Source organism: Galeopterus variegatus, unplaced genomic scaffold (genome assembly GCF_000696425.1).
Source record: "Galeopterus variegatus unplaced genomic scaffold, G_variegatus-3.0.2 Scaffold142, whole genome shotgun sequence".
In the NCBI taxonomy this organism is placed as follows: Eukaryota; Metazoa; Chordata; class Mammalia; order Dermoptera; family Cynocephalidae; genus Galeopterus; species Galeopterus variegatus.
The window spans coordinates 507,729-529,278 of record NW_007726253.1 but is presented as its reverse complement, the minus strand read 5'-3'; the positions used below and the strand labels follow the sequence as shown (position 1 = coordinate 529,278).

General features: G+C 48.9%; 2 protein-coding genes across 2 annotated transcripts in view; one reads left to right on the top strand and one right to left on the bottom strand.

The window, feature by feature from the left end:
- Positions 1–155: 155 nt before the first annotated feature.
- On the top strand, positions 156–9,481 carry DDOST (dolichyl-diphosphooligosaccharide--protein glycosyltransferase subunit (non-catalytic)). The gene is made up of 11 exons (XM_008590643.1): positions 156–480; positions 690–800; positions 5,258–5,344; positions 6,229–6,332; positions 6,474–6,568; positions 6,863–6,956; positions 7,240–7,388; positions 7,844–7,991; positions 8,637–8,757; positions 8,898–9,004; positions 9,094–9,481. Exons 1-11 carry the CDS (start codon positions 330–332, stop codon positions 9,241–9,243), a joined length of 1,317 nt encoding a protein of 438 aa, XP_008588865.1. The 5' UTR covers positions 156–329; the 3' UTR covers positions 9,244–9,481.
- A 403-nt stretch (positions 9,482–9,884) lies between these two features.
- Positions 9,885–21,550, bottom strand: part of PINK1 (PTEN induced putative kinase 1) — a 15,068-nt gene continuing 3,402 nt past the window's right edge. The window contains exons 2-9 of the mRNA XM_008590772.1: positions 19,326–19,613; positions 17,705–17,805; positions 14,368–14,550; positions 13,641–13,804; positions 12,641–12,768; positions 12,033–12,269; positions 10,910–11,185; positions 9,885–10,343 (exon numbers count right to left, since the gene is read on the bottom strand). Of these exons, the coding sequence (XP_008588994.1) occupies positions 10,928–11,185; positions 12,033–12,269; positions 12,641–12,768; positions 13,641–13,804; positions 14,368–14,550; positions 17,705–17,805; positions 19,326–19,613 (1,359 nt within the window). The 3' untranslated portion in view covers positions 9,885–10,343; positions 10,910–10,927. The remainder of the gene's footprint in view (positions 10,344–10,909; positions 11,186–12,032; positions 12,270–12,640; positions 12,769–13,640; positions 13,805–14,367; positions 14,551–17,704; positions 17,806–19,325; positions 19,614–21,550) is intronic.

Sequence of the window (21,550 nt, the reverse complement as noted above, 5' to 3'; positions counted from 1 at the left end):
GGAGCGGGAGCCCGGCCTGGGCGGAGCCAAAGGGAGCTTGGCCTTGTTGATTGGCCGCGGCTGCAGAGCTGTCGCTCTAGGGTTGCGCCTTTTCGTTTGGGGAGGCTGGACCTCCCGCCCCTCCCGCCAATAGGGTTCAGAGGATTTGCCCCCCCACCGCGCACTTCCGGCGGTGCTCCCTGCTCTTTTCCGCCAAGGCCGCGGCCCTGGACTTCCGTCTCCGGCGTAGCCGACCACTTCCGGCGGTGCTCCGCGGCCACGAGCCGCGATTGGGCGACCGTGGACTGGCCACTTCCGTTGTCCAGGTGCGGCTTCTTTGGCAGGAGGAGATGCAGCCCAGCGCGGCGGCCCGTGCTCGGTCCCTCTTATGGCTGCTGCCCGTGCTTGGCTCGGTCTGCGCCAGCGGACCCCGCACCTTAGTGCTGCTGGACAACCTCAACCTGCGGGAGACGCACTCTCTTTTCTTCCGGAGCCTGAAGGGTGAGCGCGAGGGCCGAGGCGGCGGCGGGGCACTGGGGTTGGAAAGGCGCCCGAGCTCGAGGGCGTCGACCACCCTCCCTCCCACTCGGTTTCCTTGCACGGGCCGCCCAGGCCTGGACTGCCGCTTGGGGTGGAGGGTCGCGATGTCTGCAGCAGGGGTTTTTCCCTTTGGGTCCCGTCTGCCTCAGCTCCGTTTTCTTTCCGTCCAGACCGGGGCTTTGAACTCACATTCAAGACCGCTGATGACCCCAGCCTGTCTCTCATTAAGTACGGGGAGTTCCTCTATGACAATCTCATCATCTTCTCCCCCTCGGTAGAAGGTAAGGGCTGCGCGTCGCCCCCAGCACGGGGATTCCAGGCCTAGGACTAGATCGTTTTCTTCTGGTTCCTGGGTGTGTTCTGAGTCAGGGGATGGGTTGCCAGCCTTGAGCACTGCTGTTGCCAGAGAAGAAGGAAATGTTAATTTCTAACTTGGGCCCAGGAGGGGACATCTTTCTTAAAGACACAGCTGAGGGTTGTGGGTTCAAGTGTTGCACAGACCATGGACCCCAGGGCCCTGCTGCTCTACTGAGAAGAAAGTTTTCTCTGTAAAGGGTCTGATAGAAAAATGGAGAGCTCCCCGCTTGGGTTTGCCCGTGTGGGAAGAAGAAATAGCATGTTATTAATATGGATCACTGTAAAGAGACATTGTGCATAGTGGCAGTTGATCTTAAGAATTCAGGTAGATTCATAGTCTCAAGCTGAAAAAGAGCCTTAGCAATTATTTAGCACAGCTTCCTTCCGCCTCCCATTTAAACCTGGATGGATTTGTCCAGCGGTCTAGTAGGGGGCTAGCTGTTGAACAGGATGAATATCTTTGCCAGATTGTCCAGTTTACACTTCAGTATTGCCGTTTTATGAGGCAATCCACTCCGCCACTGCACAAGTCTGCTAAGAAGTTCTTACTGAAACTGAAATCTGTCTCCTACTTTCTACTTTATTTGGTGTGATGTTCTCACTCTCCCCAGGGCTTTAGAGAATGAGTCTAATGCTTTTCTCGCTTAAAGACACAGCCTTCACGTAATCATAGTTTGTGCAGTGCAGTTGTCTCTTCCCTAGGCTAAGTAGCCCCAGCTCCTTGGCTGTTCTCTCTGCCATGCCTTTTTGGTGAGCATGCTAGTCTTCCCTTCTTAATTTGCTTCAGTTTATCTTTTTCTCAAAGGGTTCAAGTAGTCCCTGTCTGGGGTGAGATACTACTGCCATCCCTCCCTTTGGGTGATGAAGCTTAGGTAGTCTCAGCGGCTACTTTATTCTCTGTAGTTCATGTGAAATTGGGTTTCATCAAATCCTGGAAGTATTTTTCCCTAGGTTCCTGTCGCTTACCATGTTACTCCCAATTCCCCTGCAACATGTGCCTTTGGAATTAGCTTCTTGGAGGCAAGAGTAGTTGAGTGGTTGTAACCTCAGACTGTATAAGTTAAAATCTTCAAATGACTGGGCAGGTGAATGGTGCCTTCATCAGAGTAATTGGTGTTTGGAACTCTGAGATAGATATTGTACAGTGGACTGGGTGAGATAGAAGGGTAGGGAGCCTGCCCTGGAGGAGTCCTTTCAGTCTGTCTTTGAGGGAATACAAATGAAATGAGTTACCAAGCCCAGGGTTGGGATGTAAGCTGTAGGGGAGGAACTGTCCAAATTGTGCTGCTGGAAATAGATTAGGAAGGAAAGAAGCAGTGGGTGAGATGGATCAGGAAAAGGTCGAGAGAGGAGATTGTTGGTGGGAGAAATGCCAGAGAGCCTAAAGCCAGTAGTTCCCAAGTGTTATTCATTTGTGTACCTCCGTTATGATTTTTACCACATTCTTTATCAACTATGCTAATAAATACTTAATATTTTTCTTCAAATTAACTTCCTTAAAAAAAACTAAAATAACATTTTAGAAGAGAGCCAGAAATGAACCAATTATTACTGCTGAAAATGAAAAGCCAGTCTCATCACTTAATGTAAGCAGAATGTAACTAAAAATAGAATGAAAACACACTGTTAAGTTCTAGCCAGATACTGCTGCCTGGTGAAGGCTTTGAACCTTAGGATCCCTATTAAAAGAGGAGTATCAGACTAAGAAATTCTCTTTGATGGAGAAAGTTTGAAGAATAATTGGAAAGGAAGTAACTTCTGAGATTCAATGTTATTTAAAGCCCTGTCCTCACGTCACTTTTCTATCCCTGATGGAGTGGACCCCACAGTTTGGAAGATGCTGCTGCAGGAAATTCTCTGGGGAGAAGGTTTATATCTGCTGGGGAGTTCAGGGCAGGAGTTTGGCCCCTGCTTCGAGGGCTCTCTGCGGTCCTGTGACCACCATTAGCCCTGTCAGGTATGCAAACACTGGCCTAGCTTCCTTCTCCATGCACCAGTGGGTTCCTTGCCCTCTCTGGGATCAGGAGGCTCCCTGGTCGCATGCAGCAATAGCTGCAGCAGATGGGATCCTAAGCACATTCTCTGTACCCGGAAAAAACTGGGTCCCTGTTCTGTAGCTGGAGAATCAGGCTCAGAAAGGTGTAGGGATTTGCCTAGTTTTAATGCCAGGCTGTCTCCATTTCAAAGCCTGTGTTCTTTCCACTCTATGAGGGTTTCTTTTTTTTTTTTTTTTTCCTTTTTGTCTTTTTTCGTGACCGGCAACGGGATCTCAACCCTCGGTGTCACGCCCGCACCACGCTCAACCAGTGAGCGGACCGGTCTCTATATGGGATCCGAACCCTCGGCGGGAGCACCGTTGCGCTCCCAAGCGCCGCACTCTACCGAGTGCACCACCAGGCCGGCCCTATAAGGGTTTCTTAACAGCGGCACTCTTGACATTTTGGCTCAGATAGCGTTGGGCTGTCTTGTGCACTTTAGAATGTTTAGCAGCATCCTGGGTCTCTACAGTAGATGCCAGTAGCCACCTCTGGGCCATTGTGACAACCAGAAACGTCTGCAGACATTGCCCTGAGGGGCAAAATTACCCCAGGCTGAAAACCACTGCTCTATACCAGAAGCTCTTTTGAGTCGTCTAAGACTGCCTGGCCTCTCTGTAGGAGAGTGGATAGATGGTTTTCAAAATGTAATGAGAGGTAGAGAGTCCCCAGATACAAGATGTTCTGCCTATGCTTGCAGGTGAGGTAAGGTACTTTTTTGTTTTTTTCCTGAATATTACCCCTCAGAAAAGAAGGCTATTCTCATATTTGGATCTTTACAGTGTCATCTGATAGACTCATTTCCAGCTGCCTAACAGATGTCTAATGGACAGACTTCTATGTCCAGTCTCAGTAAAATAGTACTTCCGTCCTTCCAGTTGCTCGGGCCAGACACCGTGGGGCCATCCTTAAATGCCTCTCTTTCTGTCACAGCGCACGTCCTATCCATTGGCAGGCTCTGTGGCCTTACCTCCAGAACACTGGGAGGCCCTGCATGGCTCCCCACTGCCGCCACTGCTCTGTGGTCCGGGCAGCACTGTCTCTGGCCCAAATTCTCACAGTGGCCTTCCAGCCCTTCACTGCTTCCACCCTCACCCCCAGACCCTCTTCTCCACCCGGCACCACAGTCATCCTTTAAAAATATAAATGAGATCATGTGGGTCTCCTCCAGTGGCTCCCTGTGTGGCAAGCAGAGCCCATGTGGACTGGCCACCTCGCCTCGCCCTGGCTGTGTCTCCTGCTGCTTGCCCCTCGCTCTGCAGCTGAGCCACACTGGGCTCCTTGCTGGGGGACATGCCCACCCGCCTTGGGGCCCTTGCACCTGTCGTGTTCTGTGCCAGGAATCCTCTTACCCCATGTGCTACCTGGCTCACTCACATCTTCTCAAATGTCACTTGTCACCGTTCTTCCCTGAACAACCTTGGCATAATAGCTCCCCTCCCCTGTTGTCCTTTCTTTTTCTTCTCAGCACACAAGAAATAGTTACTCATTAAATGAATAATTGCTGTGAGTACTACCTCCATTACTTTATGTTGAACTTCAGGGTATACTTTAGGGAAGACTCTCGAGCCTAAAATAGCCCCACTCAGTGCTATTTTGAGTGCTTATGGGAGGAGTCATCTGACCAAACTGATTGACCCAATAGGGATATGATCTCACAGTTACAAATTAATGAGTCCTTTTGGTGACCACTTTACCCTTTTTCTTTTCTTTTTTTCGGTGGCTGGCTGGTACATGGAATGGAACCCTGGACCTTGGTGTTATAGCACCATTCTCTAACTACCTGAACTAACTGGCCAGCTCCTTAGTGACCGCTTTACAAAAAAGCAACATACTGAATGGTCCTGTTGTGAATATCATGGATATAAATTTGTAAGACAAATAGGAAAAGCCTGTTAATGCTGGGCAAATGAGCACTAGTATCAAGTGACAGCACCACTCACAGATTCAAGTGTGCTCTTTCTCAAGTAACTTAGATGAAGTGAAACTGATAAGCTCGGGGAAACTGTCAGGTGACCTCAGCCCTGGCTCCAGTGGTCAGAGATGCTGGTGTGAAGGTGCATGTGCTGAGTTTGGGTAACATTGTTTCATGAAATGTGAGTGGGAAATGCAACATTTCTAAATATGTGACCTGAAATATATACAGCTAACTTGGCAGATATAATTAGTAGGTGTATGACTGTTTCATCTAAACTTACATAAATCTGAGCCAATATTTTGAATCTCACCCTGAGAAAATGGGGGGGCTTGCCCTTTATTGGATGTGGTATGGTAAACCTCCCTCTCATTTTGACCTCCAGAGGATAAGTTCCTTCTGGGTCACTGCGTCTGGTGCCTTCTTTCAGATTTTGGAGGCAACATCAACGTGGAGACCATCAGTGCCTTTATTGATGGTGGAGGCAGTGTCCTGGTAGCCGCCAGCTCAGACATTGGTAAGTCTGACCTGGGAAGTTCTAGAGTTTTCCACCATTTCTCCAGCTCAGAGGGCTTTACAAATGGAAGCTGCCAAATTGGCATTTGCTGGGTGAGCCTTGGCCAAGGAGTCAGTGAGGGGGACTGCAGAGCCATTTGGCACTTGGTCCCTCCTGTGCTATCCTGTCACTAGAGACAATGAGACATGGGTCTTTGAAGGACTGGGAACCCTGACTGGCTGTTTTCCTTTGTTTTGTTTTGTTTTGTTTTGTTTTGTTTTGTTTTGTTTTGTTTTGGTAACTCTTCCCTGACAAAAAAGAAGGCAAGTCGGGAAGGCTAACTGAATGGAGCCCGAAGCATTTGACAGATTTTGGTCTTGTTTTCTATTTTGGACATTTTCAAAGATACTCAGAAGTAAGGTGAGAGTAGTGTCCCCAAGTACTGATCACCCAGCTTCAACAGTTACCAACACCAGCCAGTCTGGTTTCCTTTTTTTCCATATTGACAGGTTTTTTAAAACCATACTCCGCATAATGGGTGGGTTCCCTGGTGGGTGATGACAAGGAATAGAGAAACCTTGTAAGGCCAGGCTCACCCAGGTCAAGATTGACTGAGGTAACTGCTTTGCTTCAAAGGGGATTTTGTGCACAACCAGGCCGTTGTGTACTTGTGGAGGGAGAGGGCCAGGTTGTTGTTTCTGTTTTATCAATTTGGATCCTGACCCCTGGAGGTGAATACCATGCTGTTGTCCAGGGGTCAACTGGGGCTGAGCGCAGCCTGATGAAGTTGCAGGGTGTTAGGGCTGACCAGGACAGAGTGAGTCACAAGGAAGCCAGGACAAGTGATGCTACTTGGCCGGCCCCACCTGTAAGGGCTCAGGCAGGCATCTCTTGGGTCTGTGCAGGTGACCCTCTTCGAGAGCTGGGCAGTGAGTGCGGGATCGAGTTTGACGAGGAGAAAACGGCTGTCATTGACCATCACAACTATGACATCTCAGACCTTGGCCAGGTAATCAGGCCTGTTACCTTCCCGGTGTCAGGCATGTACAGCAAGGCTTGGCTTAGCCTAGAGACCAAGAGGGAGTCAGGAGGGACTCCCCGGCTCGGGGGAGCCTTTTTCTGACCCCGTCTTTCCCTCTACTTTTTGCAGCACACGCTCATCGTGGCTGATACCGAGAACCTGCTGAAGGCCCCGACCATTGTTGGGAAGTCATCTCTAAATCCCATCCTCTTCCGGGGTGTTGGGTGAGCAAGCAGGGGGAGGCCAGCAGGAACCCGGGAAAGAAGAGGGCATTTTCTTTTTCTGGGAAACCAAGCCAAACTTGTGATTATTTGGGGGCATTTCTTCCCCCAGAGGATGTAGATGAGATTAATTTATTCTATCAAGAGTCAAACTCCATTGTTACAGCAAGAGCAGCTAAGTGTTTGGCTGTTAAGAAAGGAGGATTCATTTGTGGGAAGAAGTAGCCCAAAGGGATCCAGTGTCCTTTGGGCTTAGTTTCTGGGTCAGTGTCGCACAGCTCTCTTTCACTTCTACAGGATGGTGGCTGACCCTGACAATCCTTTGGTTCTGGACATCCTCACAGGCTCTTCTACCTCTTACTCCTTCTTCCCAGATAAACCTATCACCCAGGTAAGGGCCCTTGCAGCCTTGAGGGCTCCAGCTCCTGGGCCCAGTAACAAAGCACTTTTTTATTTGAAAATACGAATGAAGCAGGGAAGCACGCCTTGCTGGGGCTGATGCAATGACAAGTTGGCAGGAAGGGGAAGTTGGCATAAGCAGTGCCATCTCAGCTTCCTCCCTCAAGTAGGGCCGAGGCCATTTAGGTCCAGCCTGCTGTCCTCTTGCTCTAGAGACTTGGAGGCTTTTCCTTTACCGTGGTACTTCTTGGGTGACAGCCTCATTTTGTCCCCAGTACCCCCATGCAGTGGGGAAGAACACCCTGCTGATTGCTGGGCTCCAGGCCAGGAACAACGCCCGGGTCATCTTCAGCGGCTCCCTCGACTTCTTCAGCGATGCCTTCTTCAACTCAGCAGTGCAGAAGGCCACGCCCGGCTCCCAGAGGTAGATGCCAGGAGGCATAGGGCCATGTGGTCTGGGCAGTGCAGTCTGTGCAGATGGGGAGGACTCAGATGGGGAGGAAAGAGCCTTTTAGCTAAAAGCATCAGAGGCAGTGTCTTCAGTTGCTTTCAGATTATTTGGACTTGACTTTGTTGCTTTATTGCTGGTGTTGGCACTCCAACTTTTCAAGGTAGTAAAGAATTATCTATAGACCCCTGACCTCCACTGTTCCTTTTCCTTGTGTATTTATTGTGCAGATGACACCCACAGCAACACTGCCTACATCTTTTCACCATTTCCTATGTTCCCTTCAACCATGGCCCCCTTGGTGTGCAAGGCCACAGGCAGGGCTCCGCTAGTGCACTCTGTCTTGCTAGACAAGAGTAGTCCTGCCTGTCAGGCACTGCTGGAGAGAAGGTGTCTCTGGTGGCCTAGCCTCTTCTGTTTCCCTCCTGCAGGTATTCCCAGACAGGCAACTACGAGCTTGCTGTGGCCCTCTCCCGCTGGGTGTTCAAGGAGGAGGGTGTCCTCCGTGTGGGGCCTGTGTCCCATCATCGGGTGGGCGAGACAGCCCCACCCAATGCCTACACTGTCACTGACTTAGTGGTAAGAGCTTCTTGGCCTGAGTTTTTGGCCATGTTGATTCAGCTCAGTTCAAAATCATTTATTGAACACTTCCATGTCAGGCTTAAGGGGTGTAAATGAGGATGAATGTTAAATCCTACACCTGAGAAAATCAGCTTGGGTTGCAGAGCCCAGCATGTAAACCCACATCCTAATAGATCTTCTGAAGAACTGTGTGTTCGCTATGGGAGCACAGTAGTGGGAGGGGGCTTCACTGATGAACTCTGCCCAGGAAGTTGGATTTACACAGGAAGCAACATTTCAGTTGGGTTTTAAGGGTGAACTTGTCAGGCGAAAAGGGGGGAAGGGCAGAGTGAATATGGAAACATGCGTGCCTGACAGCACGTGGCATGTTCTGGGAGTGGACAGTGGTTTGGGTCCAGACTTGGAGAATACCGTAAATACCGTGCTGAGGACAGGGTCCTGTGAAGAGGCAGAGAGGCGAGGTCAGAGGTACTCACCTCACTCAGGAGTACAGGCAGTCCTGAGCAGGGGTGGATGGTGGGGGTGTATATAGGTTTTCAGAACTCCTGGGAGTTCTTGTTATGGGAGTCAAGTGCATCTCTGCCTGCCAGTGGCAGCACCCCTCCAGTCCCGGCCACCTGGCTGACCAGCCTTTTATCTCAGGAGTACAGCATCGTGATTGAGCAGCTCTCAAATGGCAGATGGGTACCCTTTGATGGTGATGACATTCAGCTGGAGTTTGTCCGCATCGATCCTTTTGTGAGGACCTTCTTGAAGAAGAAAGGTAAGTGTAATTCCTGCAAGAGAATACAGGGGCTACAGGAAGACAGCCTGCCCCTCGCTTGCCCTCGTGAGGCCCAACCGAAAAGCGCTCCGGGAGCTCTGGGAAACCCCTCATGGTTATTTGTGTTGGTTCTTCACCAGGTGGCAAATACAGCGTCCAGTTCAAGTTGCCCGATGTGTATGGTGTATTTCAGTTTAAAGTAGATTACAACCGGCTGGGCTACACACACCTGTACTCTTCCACTCAGGTAAGCACAGGCGGCAGTCCCTGTTTGCAGCCAGCATGTGCCCTGCTCAGGCTTCAGTGGCCAGGGCCTGCCACCTGTGTCTATTGCAGGTGTCAGTGAGGCCGCTTCAGCACACGCAGTACGAGCGCTTCATCCCCTCGGCCTATCCCTACTACGCCAGCGCCTTCTCCATGATGCTGGGGCTCTTCATCTTCAGCATTGTCTTCTTACACATGAAGGAGAAGGAGAAGTCTGACTGAGGGGGCCAGAGCCCTGGACTCTAGCAGCATGGAGATGGGCTTTTTGTTAGGGTTCGTTTGTTTTTTTTTTTTCAGTCGTGGGAAAATGGCACAGCCTTACCTCAGTGGAGAAGCAGCATTGAGTACAAGGGGTGGGGTCAGGGAATAATTTTAATGTATGTTTTTCCACCTTGAATTGCTAAGTGGTATTTTTCATATCACTCTGATTTCTAAAGTAAAGAGAGACGTTGCCCTCAAACTTCCCTGGCCCTGTCGTCATGATGGTGGTGGGGGTGCTATTCAGTAATGACCAGATACAAAGACTGACTAAGACTAGACCGCCTTTTAACTGTGAAATGACAGCGCTTTATAACTTCTGAAGAGACAAAAGAGAGTTGTTAATACACTGGGGCGGGGGGACCACTGAAATGGAAATCTAGAACGACAGCGCTGGACTGATCAAGTTATGGAATTGTTTGGTAGAAGACAGCCTTAAGTGTACGTTCGCTTGCTTTAGGCAATAGCTGTGTGCCTGAAAAGCATGTATAAGATTATATGTGAAATCTCTTCTCCAATGTTGGTATCTGCCCACAAAATATTCTCATCTTTATGGTATAAGAATCATTCTTAAAGCCGAATACCGAGTTCAAGGCACATACATATTCTGCAGTTATAAATTTGCATTTAATAATTCACAATTCCTGTAAAAACTAGTCAAAAGGGAAATCAGCAAGTTTAAAACACCACATTGTTAATTTCCATTTCATCTGTCAATTTAGCTATGAGAGATTAATTCAGTAGCTGGAGGGGCTCTGTGGAAATGCTTTCTCAAAAACACCAGAGCTGTTCCAGAATGCATAACTTAAGTGCTCCCTACCTCCCAGGCCTCACTTAGATGTTTTTTCATTCTGCTATCCGAATATATTGACCCATGCAAATGTTTGCCTTAACCCAGGTGGCACATGCAGACTGATGCCGTCCATGTCTGCCTCTTTCAGATGAGCCACAGTCCACGTGTTAGGGGCAAATGTCACAGTGAAACTCTGCTGTAATAACACCTGTGTTGGCCTGACCCATTACGATGTGGAGTGCAGGTCTAATCCTCCTTGGCTCAGCCACACCTACAGACCAGGGGGTTAAGACAGGGTTTTTTGGTCAGCACCTGACTGAGAGTATCTTCTCACCTGGTGCAGAGAATGCACTCCTTTGGATTTGTATGCAGGGATAATCTTACATTATTTTTAGCAATGATACACAAGGAGACCTAGTCAGCATTATTTGTTAGAGTTAAGCCCTTCAAATTCATCTAGACCAGGGGTTGGCAAACTGGCCTGCGGGCCAGTCTGGCTTGCTACCTGTCTTGGTATGGCCTGCAAGCTGAAAATGGATTTTCCATTTTTAAATAGTTGAAAAAAATTCAAAGAATATTTAGTGACACATAAAATCAAATTTCAGTGTCCAGCTTTATTGGGACACAGCCAGCCTTGTTGGTTTACACATTTAAGGCTGTGCTCCTGCTACCCAAGTTCCCCCTTCCATTTGCCAAACCTGAGGCCCTCTCTGGTTGACCAGCCTTCTATGTGCCATCTTGTCTACTGACTCTCACCCTCTCACACCTAGGAGTCCCCCTCTCAGCATTCACAGACCAGCAAGACACAGATGCTGTTAAGTTCTTTTAGTAATTTACCAGCTGTGTGCAGAACCATCACGGGGCAGCCCTCCACGAGCAGAGGAGGAGGGCTGCCTGGCAGAGCGCTTCACACTCCAGGTTAGCCAGAAATAACATCTTCATTTTTGTTTCCACACAACTCTTCTCTGCAAGCCTATCAGCCAACAAAGTAACAGCTGATTGTTGGAGGAGCCAGCTAATCATCTTGTCTAATTTCAGATTCTTCAGCGCTAGAACATGTTCACCCCAGAGGCTTAAATGAAGCACATTTGCAGCTACTCGGGCAGATGGTCTCTGCAGTGGGAAAGGAAGCTGCAGCTTAGAACATCTGTAACGAGTACTCAGCCCAAGGCCCACTTTGTTAATGAATGGTCACTTCAGGGTCTTCCTCTGGCCTTAACCCAATTCTTTCTCCACCCCATCTCTCCTTCTGATATCCTTCACTCAGCTGACAAGTACTGGTTACTCTCTATCCATGCCCCAGGCTTTTCCTCCCTGTATGGGGGCAGTATGCATTGCTGGAATAGCCCCCGGACTTCTTGTGTACAGCTCTGTCTGGTCCCTTATACTGGGCGAGGGAAGCTCTCCCATCACGTCATAACTGGTTGCAGTTTATTCTAACAAAGCTTCATTGGGCACCTACTGAGCCCATAGCAGGCCACGTGCAGTGAGAGGTAAGTGTAGAACAGTGGTCGGAATGCTCAGCATGCCGCCTGAACCAGACCTGCCACTCCAATTATGGCTTCAAACAGATTTGCCTTTATATTCCTTTATATCAATTTCACAGTGTCCAGATCTGTTCTCGGGAAATATTTTTCCATCTGATCAGATCTCAGCTGTTTCTATAAGCTACATCTCCATTAAACATTTCTCAAAAATGCATCCTTCCCCCTCTGAGTAACTTTTAAGCAACTAAAAAAGCCTGGAGGAGTTGAACTGCTACAATTCTAATGATTTGGTGGCTAGCTCTCCTATTCCTATCTATACTCAAATTTTGTGTTCTCCTGTACTTGGCCTTTACCTTTGTAAGACAGAGGCTCTGTCTGTTACTGTGGTGCTTGCCCACACCTGACCTTCCCTCTGGAATGTGAACAGAGGTTTCCGTCTACACAGTCCCTGCAAAACTTGGGAGCAGTCTCACCTTGCTGGTCTCTCGCTGGAGCAGTGACCTCACCAACCGTCTCATGTCTAGGGGCACCGACTTGGGCAGTGCAGGGAGCTGAGCCTCTTGGTAACTGCGGCTCTCAAGGTGGGCCCTGCCCTGGCCATAAAACGGGTTGGCGAGCCCGAAGATCTCGTAGGCGATCGCTCCCACTGCCCAGGCATCAGCCTTGCTGTAATCAATCACAGCCCGGGGGCCAGGACAGGCTGTGGACACCTGTTTGGAAAGTAATGGGTGAGACGTCATGCTGCTGGCATGTCCAACCTAGTCATGCTCCTGCGCCTCACCTGACTACGGGCTAGTCTGAACTCTGTCCCAAGGAACCCAGAATCTGACGGAGCTGTGGCCCAGACCCAGAATAATCTGCTTAGGCTACCCAATTTATGCTGACAAAATGCACATCTCTCAGGAACAGGGGGAAATCCAGATGAATGCAAAATGGCAGGGAAGGAACTTGGGCCAAATTTTGGGTTAAAAAAGATGGAGGTGCTGAGTAAATAATGAGGTGTCAAGTCTTGTCATGTCTTGAGGGAAACATGGTGGAAAGGCTTCTGCTGATGACAGATGACATGCCCAGCGGGACTCACCTCAGGCGCCATCAGGCAGCCGTTTCCGCCCCGATCCACATACCAGCTGGTGAAAGGCAACTGCAGGCCAAGGCTCTCATCAGCCAGGCAGCAGCCGAAATCTGTGATCACCAACCAGGGGCAGCCATCTGGGAGGGAGGGGGCAGAGGTAAGCGACTGATCCCCCTCTCCTTCCCTCTGAGGCCCTCCTCATGAAAGCCACCATCAAGACTGGGTGAGCAGGACAAATAGGGACTCTGTGTTGGCCCAAGAGCATAGGCTAGCAAGGCCTAGCTGGGAGTCCATTCACCAGGGAGCACAACAGGAGGGCCAGCTGCATGAATATGGAAATGCCTGGGGGAAGAAAGTCCCCGGGCAAAGGACTGGATTAAAGAGTTAAGACTCAATCTAAATAATTTTCTAGTAATTGGAGCTTTCCCAAGACCTAAGGAGCTGGTGCTTGGCCTAAAGAATCTCTAAGAGCTCTTACACCCAAAGAATCTTTGATTTGAATTTGAAACCCCAAATCCAAACCTAAGAAGCAGGTACATTAGGAATTAGTTATTTGTAAAAGGATTCAGAGTTCCTTTAAAAAACCGGTTCCTCTTATTCAAAATTTATCAGATGTATGAATCTCCTTTACAGTATTCCCAGGCAAGTTGCCATTCGGCTTTTACTTGAATGCTTCTAGTGATGGAGAACTCATTACTTCCAGAGGCAGCTAGGCTTACCTTTGGACAGCTTTCAGTGTCTGAAAATTATTTTTTATATTAAGCTAAAGTCTTCCTCTTTTACTTTATTCAAGAAAACTTGCAGCACTGAGGTTTTTATTCTATTAATGGGCAACAGAAAGGAACTTGGGAACAACTGTTAACTCTCACTCCACAGAGAACAAAAGCCTCTATCCTGATTGCTCATCTCTGTGTACAGAGTGACCAAAAAGGACCCAAAGGGTCTTAGATGCTCCCAGACCCACCCTCTTGCATAACTGGAGAGCTCCGAGGGAGCGGCAGGCACCTACCTGCGTCCAGCTCCACAAGAATGTTGTCAGATTTTAAGTCTCTGTGTGCGATGCCCTGTTGAACCAGATGATCCACGCCTTCCAGTAACTGCAGGGTCATCACAGTGGCAAGGCGGGGACTGGGAGTGTTCACGCAAAGGTACTGGCGCAGGGTACAGGGATAGCTGGGGGAGAGGAGACAGGGCCTCCGGCTGTCACGCATCAGCGGTCTCTAGCACCTTATTCACTATCAGGATTAGGCCTTTCCTCGTCCCCTTCCTGGAGCTTATTGATTTCTTTTCCCCCATGTATCCTTTCTATTCCCGCTCACCCACCATCCTGAAATGTAAAGTAAGAGCTGGGACTCCCCATGTTCAAAGTATCAGTACAGATACTTATATCCTTAAAACACCCATTACAGCAAAGTTAGGCAGTACAGAGAGTGAGGAAGGACTTTTATGTTGAAAACAAGAAAGACAAGCCTGGAGAAAGGGTCCTAGTCAAATATACCAAAAGAATAGGTGAAAAGGATGTTCTGGATGAAAATGAGACTTCGTTTTCATGAAAAATCATTCTAAAGGGAAACTGCTTTCTAGGGCAGACATACTCCCTTGGCAAGCCTTTTTCTCCAAAGGGTGAGGACCCTCTTCCCTGAAACCCCACGCTCAAGCTGCACGAAGTGGGAGGGACTAGCTCCCACTCAGAAGGTGAGGCAGCTCCAGGCTCCTGCCACACTCCTGTCACTTACTTCTTCATGACGAGAAACAACGTCCGTCCATGGCCCAGGCCTTCAGGGTGGAGACGTGGGGGCAGCACATCAGGGTAGTCGACCAGGGCCCCTGGCAGCAGGGGCACAGACGAGGTGAAGGCGCGGAAAACCCGGATGATGTTGGGGTGAGGTGCTAATTTCTTGAGACTTCCTTTGGATTTTCTATTTCAGCCAAATGGGACAAATGTATGAGGCCAGTATCAGATACAACAGCTAGAAAGAGAATAATCTAAGGCCATAACAAATACCATTATTTATTCACTCATTTATTTATCAAATATTGTAGGGTTGCCATGTGCCAGGTACCATACATGGTGTTGGGGAACACACTGGATGACCCCCCTAGTCCATCCTTCAGCCAGACAGTCCATCCATCCATCCATCCCATGTGGCAGAACATAGTGGTTAAGAGACCCTGGCATCAGACTGCCTGGGTTTGAACTCCAGGTCTGCCACGGTACATCACTGGCTAAGTTACTTCTCTGGGCTCAAGTACAAAAGGGGAATAAGGTAGTAACATACCACATAAGCTTGCTGATACGTGTAAAGTAACTAGAATCATGTTTAGCACACAAGAAGCATTCAGAAATATTAGCTGTTACTCTTATTCATTCAACTAACATTTGTTGTTTTCACACTAAGTGCCACACATCATGCTAGTGTGCTGTGGAGCTATGGCCGAGAATAAGACAGAGTCTCTATCATCATGGGTTTGTGATCTAACAGGGGAGAGGGATGTTCATTGAAAAAGTAATTATTTTAGCTCCCTAAGGGCAGGGACCATGACTACATGAGTCCAGGTTCTAGCATAACCTTGAATGAATGGAAACAGATGTAGTTGGTAATAGAGATGTCACCTGCCTGCCCTGCCCATTCCTCCTCCTCTGGGAAGCCCCACACCCAGAGCCCTGCTGAGGCACAGTGGCTATGTACCAGCCAAAGCTCCCTGGACCAAGGGTGGGCACCCGCCCCAAGGGCAATGAGCCTACAGTCACATCTGAGATCTAAATGGTAAAAAGGAGGGAGGAAGGTGGGTTCTCTCTTTGGGGACTGCGAATGAAGAAACTTGCCAGTCGGCAATGGAGCTGAAGGTGAAGGATACCATGAGACTTCACTGGGGCCATGGGAACCCAAAGAGGTGAGCCAGCCACAGGTATGCAGGAATGAAAGAGACACAGCGGAAGAAGTACAGATGCTGATGGGAGAGAAGAGAACGGAGCAGAGCCACGTGAGACAACACTGAGAGAGCAAGGTGTCTGCTCTGTCCCCAGGGCTGCCATGGTTCCTGAGCTTTGCAGATCCAGTCCACAGGGGCCCTTGTACTGCTTCTCTTGAGTCAACCTGAGTGGGCTTCTGTTGTATGTAATCAAAGGAGTCCAAGCCTGGTTCTTGCCCTTGGGCTGCTGGGCTATGGGGAAAAGCTGGATCACAGCACAGGGCTGTCAGGGTCCCAACACTTGTCATGGGAGCCCAGAGGCAGACGGTGTGGCTGTGCTGGGGAGATACATGGGGGTGTGTTGGAACTGAGACCTGAAACATGCGGGAGAGCACAGTTCAAGAATAGCAAACTGCACACTCAGTGGATGGTCACAGAGGAGCCTGGTGCATCTGGGAATGCAGTATGGAATTCAGTGGGGTGTAAATGGGAAAGGATGAGAAATGAGAGGGAGAAGAAATGAGAGAGGCAGTTCACAAAGGGCTCTGAATCTGAGGTCCCTAGACCAGCACAGGCCAGGTGGGGAGGAACCCAGAGCACTCTCAGGGCAGAGTTTCTTCTGAGCTACATCAGCACTTTAGGCAATACACCTTCTGCCATATCTGTCCAATCACTCCACAGACATTTACTGAACTGTCGGGGTGAGCAATAAACAAAACAGCACTTAAGGTACAGCCGGAGAGACAACGAATAAAAAGACAAGGACATACATGATTTAAGGACAGATAATGATAAATGCCATGAAAAACAGAGTGACAGGGATTATTTCAGACAGAAGGTTTCCGTGGGTGACACCACAGTGCTCACAGCTCTATGACAGTGCCACGCCAGCAGGCGGATGCTAACACCACAAAAAGCCCCCTGAGGATAATTTTATCCCCCCAGCAGCTGACATTCAGGTGTGCACTTTTCTCTAGGAAGGGCTAAGAAGGGGATGACAGTGCTGAGCACACCCGTGCTGCTGCTTCAGCCCGCACGGACTCTCAGTCACACTGGAGCCTTCCAAGCCACTGAAGGGGTTTTCCATGTATATTCTCTTAGGTTCTTATTTCTGCCTTCTTGCTTCTGACAGAACTCAGATCTATAATCTAGCCTTCTAGTAAATCACCAAAAATGCAGCAGCGCCACCTCTTCCTGGTGGGGTACAAATACTAAGCTCGGGCATCTTCACCACCTGTACACAGGGGGATTTACAAAGCCGGAAGCGTAGGCTGCCATGCACCTGCTCTTCACTCTGCTGACAACACCTCTTGTCCTACTTTTTTTGCCTAGGTGATGCCAATTCCTCCTTCAAATGGCAGCACAAACTGTCCCTGTGAGAAGCCTTTCTGAGTGGCCCCATCCTTGCAGGGCACACACCTACTCTGGGCTCCCTCAGCACTTGAGCATATGCAACTGCAGCACTTACTGTGCGGGGCTCTCTGCTCCAGACTTGTCGGGCTCTGCTGCCACACTGAAAACTCGTGGGGAGCAGACCACTTTTGTTTTTTTATTTTTTTTTATTATTATTATTTTTTTCAAAGGATGACCGGTAAGGGGATCTCAACCCTTGGTCTGGTGTTGTCAGCACCACGCTCAGCCAGTGAGCAAACCGGCCATCCCTATATAGGATCCGAACCCGGGGCCTTGGTGTTATCAGCACCGCACTCTACCGAGTGAGCCACGGGCCGGCTTCACTTTTGTTTTTTTTAAAAATCACTTGGCACATCAGGTGCGCTGTAGCTATTACATGAATGTTCCCACTTGTGGGGACATTGTTCAGTTTGTACCAATAGGTGGCCCTCCACTGTGCATTACTTAGGGAGAATCAGAATTGGCATCAATTTTCCAACATTCCAAATTGGGCATTTTTGGATGGCCTTCCCTCCCCTGCTCCAATGTGAATCAGCCATCGGCATCATCAATTGGAGTCAGATGATCTGGAATCTTTCCCAAGCTAATTATCCACTAACTGAAAATCCATCATTAAAGACATCTTTTAGTAAGCATTTACTATCTGCTATGTGTCGTGTCTGACGATGTGCTGACTGCTGGGGACACAGGTGATTATTTTGTTCTCAAAGAACTCACAGTCGGTCTGGTGGGCAGATAGGCACTTACCTGTAAGTGACTGCTCCATATTCTCCGGCCAAGGCCACTCGGCTAGCTGGGACAAGCTCCTGGCTCATTTTGCTAAAGATGGCTTCACTGGAAGAGCCTGCCTGGAACACATCCACAGTGAATCCAGGGTTACACAGACCCAAGCAGAATGGCAAATTCCAAGCCCTGCCTGTAATCTGGACAAGGACAGCTATTGCCTAGAATTGGCTTTGACCTTTAAGATAACCTCTCTAAAGTGGCAAGCCAAGGCTAGTTACTCCTCAGAGACTGAGGGTAGAGGCACCACCCATGCCAACTCAGAGGACGCTTCCCATCCCTCTTGGTAGCCTAGATGCTGGGGCAGGAGGAGATGCCAAGGTGATCAGGACACGGGGCACTCTTCCTGCCATAGATGCCTCTGGCCACCCCTCCTGCCATAGATGCCTCTGGCCACCCCTCCTGCCATAGATGCCTCTGGTCACCACAGCTTGAAACCGACCACTGGATCACCGAGACTCGTTCTGCAGGCTCCCTTCAGCAGACAGGCTGGAGCCTGACAAACTCTACCGTGGATTAAGTTGTGCTGAATCATAGACCAGTCTGCCCCCATTCCCCAAAACAAACAACCAAAAACCAAAGAGGAGGAAAAGCACCTTTTTTTCCTCATTTTGTTATGAATGGCTCTCAGGACCTATGAAACCTGTTAGGTATCAAGAAGATCCTGTAAGAATCAACAGTCTTTTAGCTTTTGTGAATGCAATAGCTGTCACACCCAACCAGTGGAAGTTTTGATGCTAAGACTAGATGTTTCTCAGGCAAAGGATTTGGCTACTTGTTAGCTATTAACCTAGTTTGGAGTTCAACAGTCTAATAACCTTCATGCCCAAAATCAAAACAAGATACTGCATTCTTCAATGACTGGCATGAACTTCTGTGGCTGTTTTCCACCTTAGCTTTGGATAATGCTCTGGGCAGGAGAAAGAACAACAGGTCTTGATTAATTTTCTAAACTCATCTAGTAAAGGCAAGGTAGAGAAATTACTCTAAATAGACAAATCTTTGTTTTTCTTGGTTGCGGGGAGTGGGCGAGAAGTATATTCTTCAATTTCCCAAAACCTTGACTGCTCCGAGAGCTGAGAGCAGGGAGGTGAGAAGCCCGCCTTTGATCTGGAGGTGAGTTGAAGGGTGAGTTCAGAGGAAAGGAACATCCTGCTCTCCAGCAAGGCAGGTCATGGGAAAGAGGGGAAAGCAGTAATGGCAGACCTACCTGACATGAACTAATGGATTGGATTAGAAACCAATGATTTAGGCACTTGCTACTCAAAGTGTGGTTCACAGACCAGCAGCACTGGCATCGCCTGGGAGCTTGTTGGAAAGGCAGACTCTCAGGCCCCACCTCTGACCTGCTGAATCCAAATCTGCCTTTGAACCTGATCCCCAGGTGATCTGTGGACATACTACAATTTGAGACATGCTGCTTTAGACTCCTGCATAAGAGATGAGGAAGCCTAACTACATAGGCACCCTTCCTGTGCAGAATTTGTCTTTTCCTATCTACTTCCTGGAAAAAGAAAACACCAAGTACACTAAGATTGGCATGTTGAGAAATGCCTACTGTAAAGAGGAAAGGCCCCATCCTTACCGAGATGTTCCACATCATCTTTATGGCCAAGGGAAAGGCAGGGGCCCCCAGAGCTTGCTCCTCCTTTTCTCTTTGTGGAATGACATCTGGGCCTCTGCCTGGAAGAAGCCTGGTACTCTCTGCCACTTCTAGTTTCTGGGGCAACGCAGGCATGGAGGCTTCGTACACGGCCGCGCTGCAGCCCTTGCCAATGGACTGCCCTATCAGGTACTCCTCCAGCTGGAAGCCCTGCCAGCGTCTAGTGTCCAACGGGTCAGGCACCAGCTTGTTTTTCTGCGCAAAAATCGCCTGTGAGGAGATTGAGAATGCACAGGGAGTCTGATAAGGCCCAAGTAATGGGGAACAGAAGCAGGGTGGGGGTGGGGAGGTACCCCAAAGCAGGGTCCTCCCTAACAAGATCAAGAGCCAATAAAAACACACCAAATTGGGTTTCACTGCTCATCCTAGGTTTAGGCCATCCTGCCTCTGTCTCATTATTCAGAACAACTTTTCTCTAACTCTGTCTCTTCACTGTGATCACAGAGACAACCCAACCCCAAACACTGTGAAGGAGGAAGAGGCCGGAATGTCTGGGTGCCACAGCCGGCACACCACCCCCCTGCAGCCTTGACTCTCCCGGCACATTTGCAGAGGGGTCTCATCATGGAGACAGCAGCTCTCTCTGCAAAGACCGCGGCTGATGGCTCCTGGACGGCTACCAGGAACGAGTGATCGACAGTGCCCTCAGGTGGCTCTGCAGGCAAGGGGGTGAGATCAGGAGTATCCCCAGAGCTCAGTCAGTAAGTCCTGTCTTCCCTCTCACTTCTCAGGGCTCTGATGGGCCTACTCCCAGAGTTCTGACCAAATAGATGGCAGTGTAGGCGCTGCAGCCTGTGCCACACTGGGAAAGACGGCCCACCCCAGACCCAAAGTCTGGTCCTCCCCCACTTCAGGCAGCAGGGACGGCATTTCTCCACTCACCCAGGATCTGCCTGCCTCCTCAAGTGGTCTGATGTGCTGACCCCTTCCTTTCCAACTCCATGGTCAGTCACCCAGGAGCGCCAGGTGTGGAACTTGGTGCCCACCAAGGCAGCAGCCTGCTGGGCACCAACTCCAGACTTCCCCCCTCATGCCCTCCCTTTGCTGCTTCTGAGCCATGTTAACCCATGTTGCTTTCACGTGTCATATTCAGTCACTGTCATATTTTTAAACGTGTGTGTATGTGTATGTGTGTGTGTGTGTGTGTGTCCCTATGCAATTTTATCCCAGTACAGATTCGTGTGACACCACCACAGTCATGATGCAGAACTCTCATTGCCGCAAAAGAACTCCCCTATGCGCTCTCTTTGTATCTGCACCACTCTGCTCTGTCCCTGACCCCTGGCACCCACTGATCTGTTCTCCATCTCTACAGTTTTGTTACGTCAAGAATGTTTTGTGAGGGCTGGCCCATGGCTAACTTGGGAGAGTGTGATGCTGATAACAACAAGGCCACGGGTTCAGATCCTATATAGGGATGGCTGGTTAGCTCACTTGTGAGAGCGTGGTGCTGACAACACCAAGTCAAGGGTTAAGATCCCCTTACCGGTCATCTTTAAAAAAAAAAAAGAATGTTTTGTGAATAGAAGCATCCAGTATGTAACGTTTCGGGACTGACCTTTGTCACTAAGCATAATGCCCTTGAGGTTCAGTTAGGTCATTACCTGTATCTGTAGTTGATTCCTTGTTATTGCTAAGTAGTATTTCACTATGGATGTACCAGAATTTGTGTTACCACTCACCCCACCCAATGGAGGAAATTTGGGTTTTTAATATTTTGGTATTGTGAATAATGCTATCAACATTTGCGTGCATGGTTTTAAAAAATTATTTACATTGTGGAAAATTTACAGAACACAAAATTTACCATTTTAACCATTTTTAAGTGTACAGTTCAACAGCATTAAGTACATTCACACTGTTGTGCAACCACTATCACCATCCATCTCCAGAATTTTCATCTTCCCCAACTGAAACTCTGTACCCATTAAATAACAACTCCCCATTCCCCTTTCCCTAGCTCCTGGTAACCACTGTTCTACTTTCTGTCTCTATAAATTTGACTATTCTAGGAACTTCATGTGAATGGAATCATTTACTATTTGTCTTGAACCAAAGACCAGCTCTAACCAGCTGAGCTAACCAGTCAGCCTACTTTTTGTCTTTTTTTTTTTTTTTTTTTTTTTTTTTTTTTTTTTTTTTTTTTT

Excerpts from the sequence above, each read along its gene's own strand:
- DDOST (XM_008590643.1), top strand. The coding sequence starts at position 330 with ATGCAGCCCAGCGCGGCGGCCCGTGCTCGGTCCCTCTTATGGCTGCTG. Across the intron at positions 801-5,257 it reads CTTCTCCCCCTCGGTAGAAG|ATTTTGGAGGCAACATCAAC; the intron begins GTAAGGGCTGCG and ends GCCTTCTTTCAG. Across the intron at positions 9,005-9,093 it reads ACCTGTACTCTTCCACTCAG|GTGTCAGTGAGGCCGCTTCA; the intron begins GTAAGCACAGGC and ends TGTCTATTGCAG.